The 16367-nt window shown below is 39.7% G+C and overlaps 1 protein-coding gene across 2 annotated transcripts in view; it reads right to left on the bottom strand.

Moving 5' to 3' along the window:
- Positions 1–16367, bottom strand: part of vldlr (very low density lipoprotein receptor) — an 85983-nt gene that overhangs the window by 25641 nt on the left and 43975 nt on the right. For both annotated transcript variants that reach the window (XM_022203050.2, XM_022203051.2), the window contains exons 6-13: positions 13117–13279; positions 12185–12307; positions 10621–10743; positions 6528–6647; positions 3167–3292; positions 1471–1642; positions 504–728; positions 297–415 (exon numbers count right to left, since the gene is read on the bottom strand). In XM_022203050.2, the coding sequence (XP_022058742.2) occupies positions 297–415; positions 504–728; positions 1471–1642; positions 3167–3292; positions 6528–6647; positions 10621–10743; positions 12185–12307; positions 13117–13279 (1171 nt within the window). The remainder of the gene's footprint in view (positions 1–296; positions 416–503; positions 729–1470; positions 1643–3166; positions 3293–6527; positions 6648–10620; positions 10744–12184; positions 12308–13116; positions 13280–16367) is intronic.

Genomic DNA, 16367 nt, shown 5'->3' with positions numbered 1-16367 from the left:
TTTGCTAAAAAAAAGTTATGTAATTGTAATCATTTTAAACTTTTTAAATGTCTTGAAATTCAACTTTCGCAGCTTCTTGACTGTTTAATATTTGAAAAGCAGGAATAGCAGATGATCAAACACTAAAAGCAGTTAAAGTGGCAGCTGAAAACTACAAGAATAAATAAAAATAAAAAATTAAATAAAACGTAGTTCACCAGTCAGGTCAGGAGTAAGTGTAAAAAGGAGTAAAACATGGCAAGTATGAACTCTGTTGAACTGCAAACACATATTGGTTCTTTAGTGTGTGTTCCCACCTAGAGTGATTCCATTGGGCCACTGGATATCTGTCGCCACCAGAACTTGTCGGTCCACTCCGTTCATACCAGATTTCTCAATCTTAGCTGGTTCGCCCCAATCAGACCAATATAAAAACCTAAAGGACCAACATAAAAACACACTCGGGTCAGAAAATGTACATTACCAAATGGAGATATAACCTGACAACACATCTTTCTACCTACCCGGACAGCGGATCCACAGCGATGGAGGCCGGTTCTTTGAGGCCGCGGTTGAACAGAACTTTCTGCTTGGTGCCGTTGAAGTTGGCGACGGAAATGGTTTTGGTGCTGAGATCGGACCAGTACAGGTTCTTGTAAATCCAGTCCACGGCGATTCCCACCGGGATCTGGACGTTGTCGATCACCTTCTTGTGGCTGCCGACGTCCCCACGTTTATCCAGCACGGTGCTGGGAGGACAAAAGGGAACAAAGGTGGTCAAAAAAGTGGAAGTTTTACAGTTTATACACATAAATATGAACGTTACTGTGGTGGAAACTCAGATAACAGACATTAAGATCTCAGTTAGTCACAACTGAATTTCTTACTGCACACTCTTTCTACCAATTATTGATAATTTTCCCAGTCCAATGGAAGATGAAGTACCTGTCACCATTTGTGTTGGATGGCAGGAGTTTCAGGTACTTTCTAAGACGTTATAGCTGTTTTTGACAGCAAAGGAGGATATGTCTCTATTAAACCAAGATCCATTACAAGATACCATTACTGCCCATTTAATATTTAAAAAAAAAAAAAACTATCATAACAAAAACTTTGGCCAAGACAAAAAATTATGCATTTGAGTCCAGTAAAACATAATTGAACTGTAACAACAGTGTAGATTCCTACTACATTATTTTGCATAGAACTAAGATACAAAACCCTAACAACCAGTCAAATATGTCAAATTTGGCAATTAACTTAAACGTTCCTGGAAATTCCAAACCAGTATGGACGCTTCACTTCAACCGAGGTTCCATGTTCAGAAAATAAAATTAGAAGTCATATATACTAGAGTATTGTGCTGTACAGTGAGACTCCCACAGTTCTACAGCCTCCCTGACTCCACCGTTGGAGACACCAGTAGCTCGGCTTTAACTGTCATGTAAACTTTAAAATCCAATCCGCAGCATTTTGTTCTGTCTGGTCTACCTATAAATGGCCTTCTGGCCCAGGTCGGCCCAGAAAATCATCTGCTGGTTAAAGTCAGCGTCCAGAGCCACGGTGTTCCTCTGCTGCTCCACGATCTGGGTGTACTCCTTCCTCTCCAGACCCAGGCGGCGGATATCTCGTCGGTTAGTGAAGATCAGGCAGGGCTCCTTACCTGAGGACGGGAAATATTTAGTTAAATCACAGACAGAAACTGAAGGTCAAACTGAGGACTCTCTGGTTTCATTTTCTGCTGCTGCAGGCTTTTACTCTTATTAGACTTAATGGATATTTTTTAATTTAATCCTCTCATTAAATGTTAAAAACATCTTAACGTGCTGTTTCCTTTCTAATCTTCCATATCAAACAGACTCCGTTATAAAAGAACTATTTGGCGGTCGTGTAGAACCTGGAAAATTCAGATTTCTGATAAATGTCAAAGTACAATTTGGCATTTTTTTTATTAGGTATTATCTGTTCACAGCAAACAAAGAAGCACTGTCAGGATTAAAAATACAAAGATGGTCTTTGTCAACAAGCAACACAATAAAGTCTTTTTACTGCAGAAACAAACAGCATGTGATCAAACAAAAGGATGACAGAAGCGCCTGAACTACAGCCTCAGAGCCCTTCTGATTACATTTCATTTTACTGGAACTAGCTGTTCACACTGAAATAGTTCAATTCTACTTTTTTCAGGCTTTTAAAGGTCTGAACGAATAATTATTGGGTTCAAGTAAACTTTACCATGTATGAGGTCAGACAGTCTCAAAAAAAGAAAAAGCACTTCTGCTGCACTCATTTATATTACAAACCAGAATCATTGACATTCATGATCAGGGTCTTGACTCAAAGCCACAGGGCACCATGATGCACCCTTTTCAGGGCAGACATTGTTTGATTTGTCTCTGAAACAAACTGTACTGATGACAGTTATGTTCCACTAAGGTCCAGCGTTTTTTCCTCCTCTCTTATTGAACAAAATTACCAGTAAAAAAAACAATCTCCATCCACATGAAAGCCCAAAAGTCTGACCAAAGACATGCGGTGTTACAACCCTAACCCAGGAGGTTACCAATGATGATGCATTAAAAAAAATGGCGAATCACATGCACAGGCGAGTATTCGGATCTCAAAATTAATATCTGGATGCGACCGTCACGACCGAATATTCGAGTCCAGCCCTACTTATTTGCATTTTGCTGGACTAAAGACAATTTCACAAAAGCATATCTAGATCCAAGTAGAAATACTTCACCCAAAACCTGAAAAAAACAAACTAATTTTAGTCAAGAAAAAGGCAACTCTTTATTCTTTTAATTCACCTGGATATTCTTGATAATACTGTACATATCCAGGTCTTTTTCATAACTGGAAAGCACTCATTTGGCATTTTATTTTATTAGGTTTACTCATTTAATACTACTGCAATCTGACAACATCCCTTTGATAAATGTGACCTTTATGAAAATTAGAGTGTTCATTTTATTTTGAAAGCCTGTTATTTGTGTACACACACCGGTAAACAGGAAAAACGCAACATTAGAAATCAATACTATGCAATGAAAAGCAACAGACACTACAGGCTCTGACATATCTCCCTTTCAGCAGGAATGAAGTGGTAAACACAAAAGGAGAATAAAAAGTGGTGCATCTGAAAGGCTGTTCTGTTGTCCTGTGTTCCCAGCTGTCGACTCACCGACAGCCTTGCAGACGCCGGTGGTCGGATCCATCTGGTAGCCGTTGTGGCATTCACACTTGTATCCTCCCTTCAGGTTGATGCAGATCTGACTGCAAATGCCAGGATTCAGACACTCGTTTATGTCTGCAAACGGAGAGAGAAAGTAGGATGATGAGGGCCAAGAGAAGAGCAAGAGAAGGCAGCTGCTGTCTGACATGTTTAATTATCAACTCTGCTAAACGCCTCAGTTTGGCTAATCACACGTTTCCACACGGCTCAGATACGAGCACAAAACAGCTGCAAGATGCTCCTCTTTTAACAAAATTGCACCTTGCTTGTTTAAATGGATTATTTTCCTTAAACATTCCCAGGATCTTCATGTGTGCTCAGGATGCAGAAAATGCAAATTAAAACCTTTAATTGCCGACGTTCTGCCAGATTGCTCCACAGCAACAAGTTGCTCTCTGCAGAATTACATGTAAATTCTCAATGTTTTCAAGAGTTTAGTGGTGATTTCACATCTGAGAGTAGATTAAATGCTCATTCCAGTTGGGATTACACACATTTACCAACATCCAGAGCAGCGTTTGAGGCCCAGATTGGCTCCATAACACAACTGTGTCGGATCAGTGCCTCCTGAACGTAACCAAGAGGATTTCTGCTTTTAGGGAAACAGATTACAACACGGCCCAACGCTCAAACCCTGCGGAGGCCAGAAAGAGCACAATAACACCATAGAGTGGCTTAACTCACAACAGCAGCCCACTGTGTGTCCGACCCGCCCGTCTGGATTAGTCATTTCTAAGCGACAGACTTGAAGAGCAATGAATCTTTGAAGAAAAGAAAAAAAATCATTGAACCTGGATGCAAACACGCAGAACAAAGAGCCTCTCCGTTCTTTGTGTTTTCTTTCAAACGATCCAGAAAAATAACCTGCCAAGGCCGCTGTTGACAGGATTCAATTTCAGGGCCGCGATGTTTCTCTGTGATCTACTTTTCAGGCGACCAAAGTTGCCAGGAAACAAAAGCGTGCCAGTGAACAACAAGAACAAACTGATTTACTGCATCTGTATTCCCCCCCCCCCCCAAAAGAAATGGCAATATTACCTATGTTTAAAATGTACTGAGTAAACTGGGTTCAATAAGTCAGATGTCAATAATCAAATACCGTGTCTGATGCATGGCTTCTGGTCAGTGCATATTTAGCATAATAGGGCTGTTTTTCCAAGAACTGTTGTTCCTTTTAAAGGTTATCACAGTTTAATTCTGGGTTTTCAGGAGTATAAATGGAGTAGATCACAGCCGTTTTTTCCTGTTAAAAGGCAGTTTTTCCTTCCCACTGTCGCCTTAGGGCTGGCTCTGGAGGTTCTGTAAAGCGCCTCGAGACAATGTGACCTGAAACTGGCACTAGATAAATAAAATTGAACAGATTTGGACTGTAACTGTTCCAGAGCAGGTTATATTAATATGTATTAAAACTAGTCGTGGTATGTAATTTAAAAAGTTTAATAATTAGAGACTTTGTAATCAATTAGTCACATTTTTGTCAAATAGCAATATCTGACACAATAAGCAAAGTTTGTCAGTTCAAATAAATTTTGGTTGAATCGATGAATAGACATACAGGGGTCCTCAACTTCCGTCAGAATTCCGTTCCTACGGCACAACGCAACGCGATTTTTGCCGTAGGTTGGAACTCACAGACTTTGACGTATGCAGCATACAACCAGCGAATGTAAACAAAGTTATCCTAAAGCGCAGCTTGATGACGTTTTTATTTGCTCACCAACTAGTTCCCGTGCAAAATTTATTTTAAGTCACAAACACTGTATGTCAGAATGATGGAACAAGACTTTCTTACTAAATTTGAGATGGGGACGCAATCATGAAACACCGTAGATCGAGGAGGTCATAAACCAAGAACCTGGTGTACAAGTGAACTTAAACAATGAAAATGTTTATATTTCTTTCATATTTATCTGCATTTTCCATCTGTCTACGACATTCACAGATTACTGCAAATTCAAAGTGCAATTATAGTAATTATATTCTACATTTTAAGACTTCTTGTAAACCCAAACACTTTCAGTGTCTTCTAAAGTGGTCTATTATGGGATGGCTGCACTGTTAACTGGTAGCTAACGTTAGCTCTGGTGCTAACAGCAACACGTTTTACATTGAAGTGATACCGTCGACTTGAAATGCTGTGATGAGAAGAAAACTTTGCTGCACAATTTGAACACAACCAAGCTTCTATTTAAGCTGCCATCTGAGCTTTTTCAAAGAAAACTTTCTGTCCAGCAAGTTCAATACGGTCTTGTCTTCCATAACCGTTCAAACTTTCTTGTACGCTTTTTGCAACGCGTTAATTTTCCTGTAATTAATCGAAATGAATGCATTCAGGTCCCAGCCTTAATTAAAACAAAATCTACTGACCAATTAATTCTCGTGGAAATAGTTCAACAGTAAGACGGAGCGTTTTTGATCTGCAAGCAGTTCTAAAATCATTTCATTTTCCAAACCACTTTGTAAAGCGATAAACAGACACTGATTTAAACTCTGAAGCCTTACAGCCTGTGTGTCTATTTACCACTTTAAATGGGGTTTTAATATTTCCTTCAAATGCTCCCAAAATGGTTTAACATCAAGGTTGCAACTGAAAGACCAAAAGTTCAAAAATGCCTTAAAATTTTCAAAAAACTGATAGTGAATGTTGAATTAATTCCTCTATCTAATCATGAAAATATTTCTATTATTATTACTCCAATTTTTTTTTTTTTTTTTTTACAGAATTTGTCTTTCTTGTGAGTAGGATAAAAGGAATGCATGCGCAATTTTGCTGTACAACCTTGCAATGCAGGATGATAATTAAATTGAATCTTGCCTTTTGAATAGGAAACCCACATGAAAGCAACTTTTACTCAGTGACACGGTGATATTGATGAGCCCATTAACTAAATAGTCACACAGTCTGCAGAATTTTGCTTTTAGCTTGTATTGTATTCTTAAGATCTCATCAGTTTAGGAAATAGTTTGTTCTTGTCATGAAAATATGTATGCGACTGCAGTTGCTAGGTTTATTGAAGGCAGATATCAAAAAGCTACTGTGGGTATTCGGGCTGCAGCTATCGATTATTCTGGTGATTAATCGACCAATCATGTGTCTCCGTTTCATCCAGGCTTTGTAGTTTATATTTCAGATCTAATTATATTCAGGTATACTCATAAGGTGTTTTGGATCTTGTTTTTTCCTAATTAATGCTTCCTTGTTGGGGTTTTCTTGGGTTACAGACCAAACCAAAACATTTTTTAATAATTGCAACACCTTCCTGTGATGTTGACCTACCTTATTGATTATTTTTATGTAAAGATCACGTACCTCCGCAGGTCTTGTGGTCTATAAGCTGGAGTCCAGGGGTGCAGTCACACTCGAAGCCAATCACCATGTCTTTGCAGATATGGGAGCAGCCACCATTGTTTAGGAGACACTCATTCAGATCTGGAACACAAAACAAGACTTTTCAGCAAAGAAAGTCATAAGACAGAGCCAGGAGTTAGCATTTTAAAACATAACTGTGTCACTTTTATGGTGAGAACGGTAACAGAATGGATTCAAACTGGTCCAATGTGCGTATTTTACCACTGAGATAATAAAAAATGTTGCATTTTCTAACTGAAAGGTTAAGACGACAAAGTTGGTTGTTTGGGCAGGAGTTGGGAATCTTGATGACAAAGCTACACAGCAAGGACTGAAGACCATAATGTGAAAACGGTATCGAGACAAGCCTGTTGATTGTTTTGATCAATATTTTCCAAAAGCAGAGTACAAACCCAGCATTGTTATTCTGTTCTGCAGTAATGAAACTGAGCCGACTGCCATCTCAGACCCCTAATTGGTCTCCTGTAGACATTATGTGAAAAGAAACTCATTTTGGGCACTCAAACAAGTCCTTTCACTCTTTCAGTCATTGCACAAACCCAATGATTACAGGAGAGTGTTGGAAAATCAATGTGGAACAGTACGTATGTGAAGAAGAAAGAATATTTTTAGATGGAACTGCACATGAGGACAGAAAATAGTGGCTCTCTGATAGAAGTGAGCTTGGTAGTTTGGTATTTATTTTCCGTGAGCCCTGCAAAATGCAAAGAATGAGCAGACCTTCAAATGTTGAACACAGCAGCTGCAAGGTTTTCTACAATTCATTGTATTATTTATAAAGACATGAATTCACTTTACAAAATACGCTACAAACCTGCACTAATAAACTGGATTATGCAACTAATCACCAGCTGTGCAAGAACATTGGTGAATCCTAAAAAACTCTTCTACCACCTTCTCATAACACATCGGTGTGTAGTCCAAACATCCTAATGGAAGAGGTCTGAAAATACCAGAGCAACAAGGTAAGAAAGCTCTCATCTCCTGTGTGACCTTTACAAGCTCCTCTGCAGTCAACAGTCCACCCCTGCAAGCACAATTTACAAAACTCACCATTGGGGCTGGACCCGAATATCCCCCTCCACCCCGTCGGGACGTTACCGGGCAGAAAGAATATGCAGCGTTACTGTCTTCCCTCCGCCTTCGGCCCACATCGACACATATCTGCTCATCTTGTCATGTGATCACATAAACATATACACATATGTCGATGTGATCACCCCCTCCTCCCCCCAGACGAAAATATTCGGAGCTCGTCTCTTCCCTGCGCCTTCGGCCCACTTCAGCTCATCCCGCCGTGTTCGGCTCATCTTGGCTCTTCCATTCGTGTTACCACCACCCAAATGGCCGGGTGGCTGCCGACTCTGACATCACGCTTCACTTCCTTGCATAAACACAAGACAAGATGCTGAAGACCTCCGCTGTTTGGGAATTCTTCAGTTTAACTGAAGACAAAACGAAGGCAAAATTTGGACCCGAAACCAGACGAACGGATCCGAATATTCGGGCCGTCTCTGCCAAAGGTAGGTGAAATTACTTGATTTCAATTTGGGCAAATCTGCAATAAAACGCCTTATTTGAAGTGATTTTTGGTCACACACCTGTCTGAGGGAATTGAAGTTGGCTATTGCTAGCATGTACTGTATCCTGCATGTGATGCATAACCAATGGGCAGCAACCAAATCATGTGCTACTAGTGGAAAAACTAGTCTGGAGGCCTGTGAATGCAAACTAGGCGGGGAAAAAAAAAGGAAATCCACCAACACAATGCCAATTAAGACTGGTTAAATTGCAGTAATAGTCTCCACACCACACCTCACATTGTAATGTTTTTTCTTCTCCAACAGGTTCAACAATGGAATAGTGTTACTTTCAAATCAGCAACTAAATAAGGGAAGTATGGTTGTACCTTGCTGACACGTTTCAGCTGCATCTGCAGGTCAGCAAGGTAAAACCATACTTTCCCTATTTAGTTGTCGGTATAAAAGTAACGCTATTCTATAATAAACAACAAAATGAACATAATCCAACTACTACGAGGTTCAACAATAAATTAGAGAACCAATGAACTTATGAAACAATTATACTGCACAGCTACATGAAGTTTTCAGGTCAAAACTTGGCGACAAGCCAGGAAAAGTTCCACCTGACAATCTGTGGAGCTTCACTTTACCAGGACTTTATCTGGACCCAACTCTGCAACATAAGGTGAAGGAACAAATTTCTTAAAACTTTCTAATCATTAACGGCCAAACGTCAAACAAACCACTGCGCCACAGTTATTTTACCCATCACATGTCCAAAATAGATCCTCTACTAGTCACACCTTCTCATTTAATGGATTTTCCTTGTCTTCATGACTATTTACATTGTAGATTCTCACTGAAGGCATCAACATTATGAATGAACACATATGGAATTATGTTGTAAATGAAAAGTGTGAAATGGGTCAAAACATGTTTTCTATTTTAGATTCTTCAGAGTAGCCACCCTTTGCTTTGATTACTGCTTTGCACACTGTAAGCATTCTCACCATGAGCTTCACGAGGTAGAACCTGAAATGTTTTGTTTCCACAGGTGTGCCCTGTCAAAGTTCATTTGTGGCATTTCTTTCCTTCTTAATGGGGTTGGGACCATCAGTTGTGTTGTACAGAAGTGGCAAGAACAAATCATGAACAGTCATGAAATGTAGAAAAACCATTAAATGAGAAGGTGTCTAATCTTTTGACTGGTAGTGTATAAAACTGAACTATTCCTTTATTTATTCATCATAACTTCGCATTCCTCATTGAGATTTTGTGCTGTCTTAGTTGTTGTGTTCAGTACTATTAGTGTGTGCCGTTAAATGCAATCGCATGTATTTCAGCTCACATTGGGCTTTCTTGTGCTCACATTTGAGTCACTTGATCAAAAATGTGGCATCTTGTTTGACCAGCAAGAGCGACTCTAATCTGAATTATTTCTGGACAAATAATCTGATAAGACAGATGTGCATACAAACAAATAACTCTTCACAGTTCCCCTGCAGAATCATTTTTCCATTTGAGCATCACGAATAATTTGCTCTCAGTCAGGTTGTTTTTTTTTTTTTTTTAGATGAGTGAAACTGGATTATTTACACGACGTCTTTGTGTCTGTCTGAGCTGCTGTCACTCTGAAGTTTAGTATTCTGATTGTGGAGAGCAGAATAATCACTTTCTTCTGAATAATTCTTTGATCCATGAAAGAGAATTATTCAGAAGTGAACTGTGGGACTCACGGATGATGCTCCGGGCGGGAATTATGTAAAAATCCACATATTATCAGCATAAATCAAAGTGTAGCAGAGAGGAATGTCATGTAGATTCACCCCATTTGCCTAAATTAAACTCTGTCCTGCAGACAGGGAGAGACGTCGGAAGTTATTGAAGAAGCAAATCATCTACTGAGCGGTGACAGAGCGAACGGGCCTGGAATGTGCTTCAGCTTTTCTTTGCTTTGGTGCACGGCGTCGAAATTAAAATCAGAATCTGGAAACTCTAGTTCAACATGTTTTATGTCGCTGACATTTAACACAGATGCTGACATTTGCAGATTATAGTAGTAGAGTGGGCTGAGCAACAAGATCATTTATATTTACAGATTCTAGTTAAAATATACAACTAAAAGAAAATCAAACATATCACAGAATTCTCGTGCAGTTGTTTGATCTTCAGTACGCTGCTGCACAGACTTGATGTCGGAAGCAAAAGAAAACAGCAGCATCCATTTCACTTATTTTTGGTTTTAAGAAAACATCAAGCTGCACATGAGTTATTTCTCCTGCTGTGAAGCTGTGATGGATTCATTTCATCAGATTATTTAGATCAGCTGCAAAAACTGAAAAGTTGATGACAGCTACTAAAAAAAAAAATTACAGAAAATAACCGATTTCTGATCTTTTTTTTTTTTCACAAACCAGGCCAAAAAAAAAAAAAAAAAAAAAAAAGAGCAGAAAGTGGAGTGCTTCTGGTTTTAGATAACAGATAAGATGTTTTATTCTGCTTCTACTCACTGCATTCCTTGATGGGTTCATCACTCCAGTCAGGACAGTCTCTGGCCTTGTTGCACACTTTGCTCATTTCGATGCATTCCCCGCTGCGACACTTGAACTTCTCCGGTCCGTTACACTGAGTCACTGCAGAGAAATAAATCACATTTTTCAGGTTAAGTGCTGTTACTTCTGTCATGCAACATTTATTGTTATTTATATTCAATTTAATGTTATCTGTAGAAGTCTAATTCATGACACAAGTCATCTCACAAAACACAAAGCAAAAAAACCCAAAAATGTCAATTCTTACAACTCTCCTGCCATCATTGCCATTTCCATGGGATAAAATCTTATTCAAAGCTAAGAAAATAAGGTCACTTCTAAAAATGTGACCATTTTAAAACCTGTTCCATTAGAAGGACACGCTTTGTCACATTTCAACCCTCGATGAGGTCAATTTTTGCAAGTGACACAGCAAACAGTCTCCATTTTGTTTACGTCTGTTTCCCCATGAGGCGAGGCGGCATACTGCTCCCTCTGGAACGGCAATCTTAAAAATATTCTGTAGTATGTGTTGCATTATTTCAAAATCTTGTATTGACTGCTTGTCAGATTAGAGAGAATAATATGTGTGAAGTTTCACCTTATATGTGTGAGGCAACCCAGTTTCAAGATCTGTAAGGATTTTAAACTCCTGCAGTGATCCCAGACTAACACGTACTCCGTTTTTAAGTCCTTTAATACAAGTTTTATGAGCTCTTCTCAATCTTTAAAATGAGGTTTCCAATTTAATCATACAGCTTGGATTAAAATCTGAAGCTTGTGAATGTCAGCTAAATAATCAACCAAAATCAGGCATTTCAGCTGCTTCCTGGACTCTGTGATGCATCTCAAACTGAACATCTGTTCCAAAGCCACATTTGATGATAATTGAGGAAAAGCTCAAGGAAACAAGACAATATTGAGGTTTCTTTTTCTGTTCTAGAAAAGCAGACGCACAGCTGTGCCTGAACACACCTAAAAGCTCCATGACGACAGCCTTAGATTCCAAACATCCTACACAGTGAACAAACAGACTTTGCTTCTATGCCCGAGGACAACCCAAGATGGATATCACAGAGTTTTTCTTAGTGAAAACTCATCTGGAAAATAAGTCAAAATGCCTGCATATACAAACAAACTCAGCTTCTGTATCTCAGATCAGCCTGAGGTGATGAATAAAAACAAACACATCTAAACATTAAAAAACACATAACATTTGAAGCTGTACACTAGGGGTGACACTGAGCACGGAGCTAATATTTCTCAAAGCAGAAATAGTTTTTATGAACTACTGTTATTAAATACAAATATTTTACACACTCTTTGCTTTCAAGAAGAAGAAAACTTTGCTACCCCACTATTCTGTTTGCCGGAGGATATTAGCTTACAGTAGCTCTGGTGGTGTAGTTACCAGCTCGGACTGTTCCGCCTATTTGCACTTTTATTCTAATATAAATAACCCCACTGCCTCAGATGCAGATCAAGATATAAATACTGAGCTCCCTGCACGCCTCTACTGAGCACACAAACACAGAGCGTTTACTGTTTTTGCAGTTGGCTTCATCCGATCCGTCTGAGCAGTCTCTGAGGCCGTTGCACTGTCGGCTGCCCAGGATACAGTTTCCATCGTCGCATTTGAACTGATCCGGCCCACAGGTGCGAACAGCTGCCAAAGACACACATTCAGACCTCGATTACACGTGTAACTAACACTGATACTGCCCATGGATTTAACAGTTCATTTACAGACAGGAAATTGATCAACAACAGGTGTAATATTCAATTTATCAAGCAAGAATGCGATTTTATTATGAATATATTTGGGTTCTGGAATACTTGTCACGACATTTTCCTCTTTTCTAAGCGAACCGCAAAGTTGAAAGCAGAGAAAACATCAAAACAACGCATTATGTTATTACTGTCTGACAGGAGAAGCTGTTGTCAGGATAAAGAACAATCAGATTTAAAAAAAAAAAAAAGTTTCTAGGACTGATATTTTATTTTGGTTTTGTTGAAACTGTATCCTGTTAACAGCATGGATTCACTTAGAGAGCACCAGACACACAGATTGGCAGATTATCAATGAATTGTTGAATTAAAGGAAGGTAGAAGAGGTGACATTCATCATGGACCACAAATCAAATTGTTTTGTTTTCATCTCCAAAAAAAAAAAAAAAAATCCACATGATTTTTTTGGCAGAAGTTAACACCCTGAATGAAACTCTTCTGTTCATCCATCCTTCCACAGGACATTTTTTTCCATTTTCTGACAAATTATCTTCAACAAACGCATTTCAATCATCAAAAAAAATCCAAAAAAGGCCAAATATTCCTCAAACATTTCTCACAAATTGCAGTCTGCCAATACGCTCAGCTATTAAAGCTTTTAAAGTATTATTGAGGACATTTCTGCTAAAATGAACATGATTCTGTCCATTTTCTTCAACGCGTGAATGGCAGCTTGTGTGTACATACGACAGTTGGCCTCGTCACTGCCGTCCTTGCAGTCAGGATCTCCATCACACCTCCACTTCTTGTGAATGCACTCTCCTGAGCGGCACTGCATCTCGCTGGACGAACACTTGGCCGGCGGCGTCGGGTGGCGACCGCATCGAGTCGGAGACTCATCTGACTGGTCCTGTGGCGAAAAGAAATTCACATTTTTTAAGCTTCTCCTGACAAAAAAAAAAAAACAAACAAACTACAGTTTCAACTTCCTACTCTTACACTTTTTGCTTTAGATGGGGAAACGGGTGCCATTTGTGATGTTAAAATGGTCAGAGATACTGTAATATGCTCATGTAAATGAACGCTGGTTGTGTCAGGCGGTGGAAGCTTTTCCATTTGCCGCTCACATGTCCTCTTGTAGCCGTTTCTTGGATGGGAGCCTGAAATGTCACAAGGCTTTTAAGGAACCAATTACAACAGGAAATAATGTTGTGTTTTGTGATGACATGTTTTGACCTCACACTGGCATCAGACTCACAGGACAGAAAACTGACATGCATGTACAATGTGCTCACACAGGTACATACAGGAAACTGATTTATACTTTGCTCATTTCTTCCTGGAGTCTTATGAATGTGAGGCTCGCAGAGATTGAACTCACTGCACCCAGTCAAAAATAGTCCTACAAACTGGTTTTACTGGTCAATTTTGGCACCAATTAAACAAATTTACTCAACTAGTGAGTGCAGGTGTGAAAATTCTGTCACCTTTAAACAGACTGAGGCTGGCAGTTTCCCTAAAAGTCCATTTTACCTTTCATTGCCTGTAATCTAACTCTCAGCAGGAACACAAAAAGGCATTTTCCCCAAAGGTGTACAACCACTCTTCCCTGGTAATTCTCAGTGTTTCACATTTTGGCTGTCTCAATGCAAGACTACAACAGAACAGACGAGTTGAACCAGGAAGTGCACGTGCTTTGCAACAGACTTTGAAGCAAAAGTAAAAACAGATTTCCAAGGCTTGATCCTCTGTACATAACTTCATCTTTGTCCTTATGGATTGTGTGAGTGAATGACTTTATACAGACTTCATAAAACAATATCAGCCACCAGGATTCATGCAAAACAACCCCTGAAGGACACAAACGTCACGGTTACACCCAGACTGATTAACTGGCAGCTGATCTGGGGGACGTGCAGGTCGGACACGGCAAAGCTGCGAGTGTTTAGCGCTCAGATCTCAGGTGATTAGCTCATTAATTAGAATTAAAAACCGGCCAATCAGATCAGAACGGGATCAAGGAGGAGCAGCAGGAAGGAGTTTCTCACACTTTCATCATCTCGCAAAGTCACTGACTCATGTGAAAGCAGATTAATGGAGTGTGAGAATGTGTGTGTGTGTGTGTGTGTGTGTGTGTGTGTGTGTGTGTGTGTGTGTGTGTGTGTGTGTGTGTGTGTGTGTGTGTGTGTGTGTGTGTGTGTGTGTGTCGGCTGCTACACAACACTGACGCAGGGCCGGCTGGGCGTGAGAGGCCGAGAGAACAGGGAATAACAACGACCTTCCCAGTGAACGTGGCATTTTAAATATTTGTGGGTGTTTGCATCCATTAGCGCTGCCAGTGATGATCGCAGAGCCAATTAGCAGGTGCGTAGCAAACCGATGAGTCAGAGAAACTCGTCCTACCGTGTGTGAAACGTGTTAGGAGTGTCAGTGTTTGTGTGGCGATCGTGTACATGAGGCAGGTCAATAACCACTGGCTGTTGTGAAAATTGAACTTGCTGAACCGGTGTGTGCCCGGAGAAGTCATGCTGGGCAGTTTATTATAGCGAGGATAAATCTGCTTAGAAAATGAGAGGGAGTGTGTTTGTGTCTGCTTTGTGCCTTTGTCAAGTCCTTTGTGAACAAAAGTACAGAAAACCCAGACTGGCAGTAATCATTAGAGACCGACCAATGTTTCTTTCATGGCAGATGCGAATTTTTAGAGGCCAAGACAGAGTGACAATCAATATTTGGAACAGATACGCATTAAAAGGTATATATTAATAGCACATGAGAGCAGGGAATCTGTCATTTATAGCAAGGTTACTTCAACAGTAATGACTATTTCAACAGTTTCGTTTTATTTGTTTAATCTTGCATCATGTTAGAATATATATTTTACATTAGTTACAATAATCTGTTATTGTTCTCCAGAAAATCTGCAGAATATCAGCCTTGATAATCGGCTGATCAACACTAAACATCTTCCTATAGGTCATGTCTTGACTTCCATAGCTGTAAGTTTGTCATTGACTTTGAAGTCCTTTCCAAAACTGCATTATTTTTATGCAATGAATTACATTTCCAATTGAACAAAGCTTGAAAGACTTCTAAAACAATCATTACATGAAGATAAAGTAAAGATGTAAAACCCAAGAGGTGCAGATGCTGACCAGAGTTTACTTGAACTCAAGTCAAATGAATATAGTTTGGTTGATTAAAACACAAAAAGGTCTCAAAGATGAGGGTCATCCTTTCTTCATGAACCCTGTCAGTCCGATTTTGTGCCAGAAACTCCTACTGTGGCTGATTCTGCACTCTGCTCACCCCAAGTTCAAATTCAAGCTAAGGAGATTTAACATAACTTACATGCCTCTTCACCCTTAGCCATGACCACAACCCTGAGCTTTAACACTAAATTGTAACTCTAGAAGAACTTTCCTGTGTCACAAGTATCCTCAGCCTGAAAATGCAAACTAAAAGCTCAGAAACATAAAACCACAAGTACAGAAATGCATTTTAAAACGGTTCAACGGGGAAACCAAAGTGTGAACATCCAGACATGACTTCCTGTTGCTATAGTTTAAATAGTTATGTTAAAAAACAAAAACAATTATTGACTGACAAAAAAACAAACAACCCAGTCAAAGACAGGTAGCAGGCTTTTGAAAGTCTTAACCCTACAGTGACTTAATCTGTGGCTGTGGTTTCTATATAAGGAGCATTTCCATCTAATCGGTACAGATGTCAGCCTAATTTGATCGGGTTTTGTCTTTTTCCCACCTCCTCTAGTCGCCAGCAGTTGACGAGCAGAGAGCATTGTGGGAGGTTAGGTAGTAAAGGGGCACCACGAAAAGTCCTCTGTGACGCTTAATGCCACCCAGCAAGAGCTGAAGTAGCTAAATACAGCATCACTGTGGCCTAGTGACCGATAACTATACTACTGGAACAGCGAAAGACACACTACCAGTCAAAAGTTTGGACACACCTTCTCATTCAGTGTTATTTTCTACATTACT

This window comes from Acanthochromis polyacanthus, chromosome 18, assembly GCF_021347895.1.
Source record: "Acanthochromis polyacanthus isolate Apoly-LR-REF ecotype Palm Island chromosome 18, KAUST_Apoly_ChrSc, whole genome shotgun sequence".
Lineage (NCBI taxonomy): Eukaryota > Metazoa > Chordata > Actinopteri > Pomacentridae > Acanthochromis > Acanthochromis polyacanthus.
The sequence above is the reverse complement of the archived record's forward strand: the minus strand, read 5'-3'. Positions and strand labels throughout refer to the sequence as shown.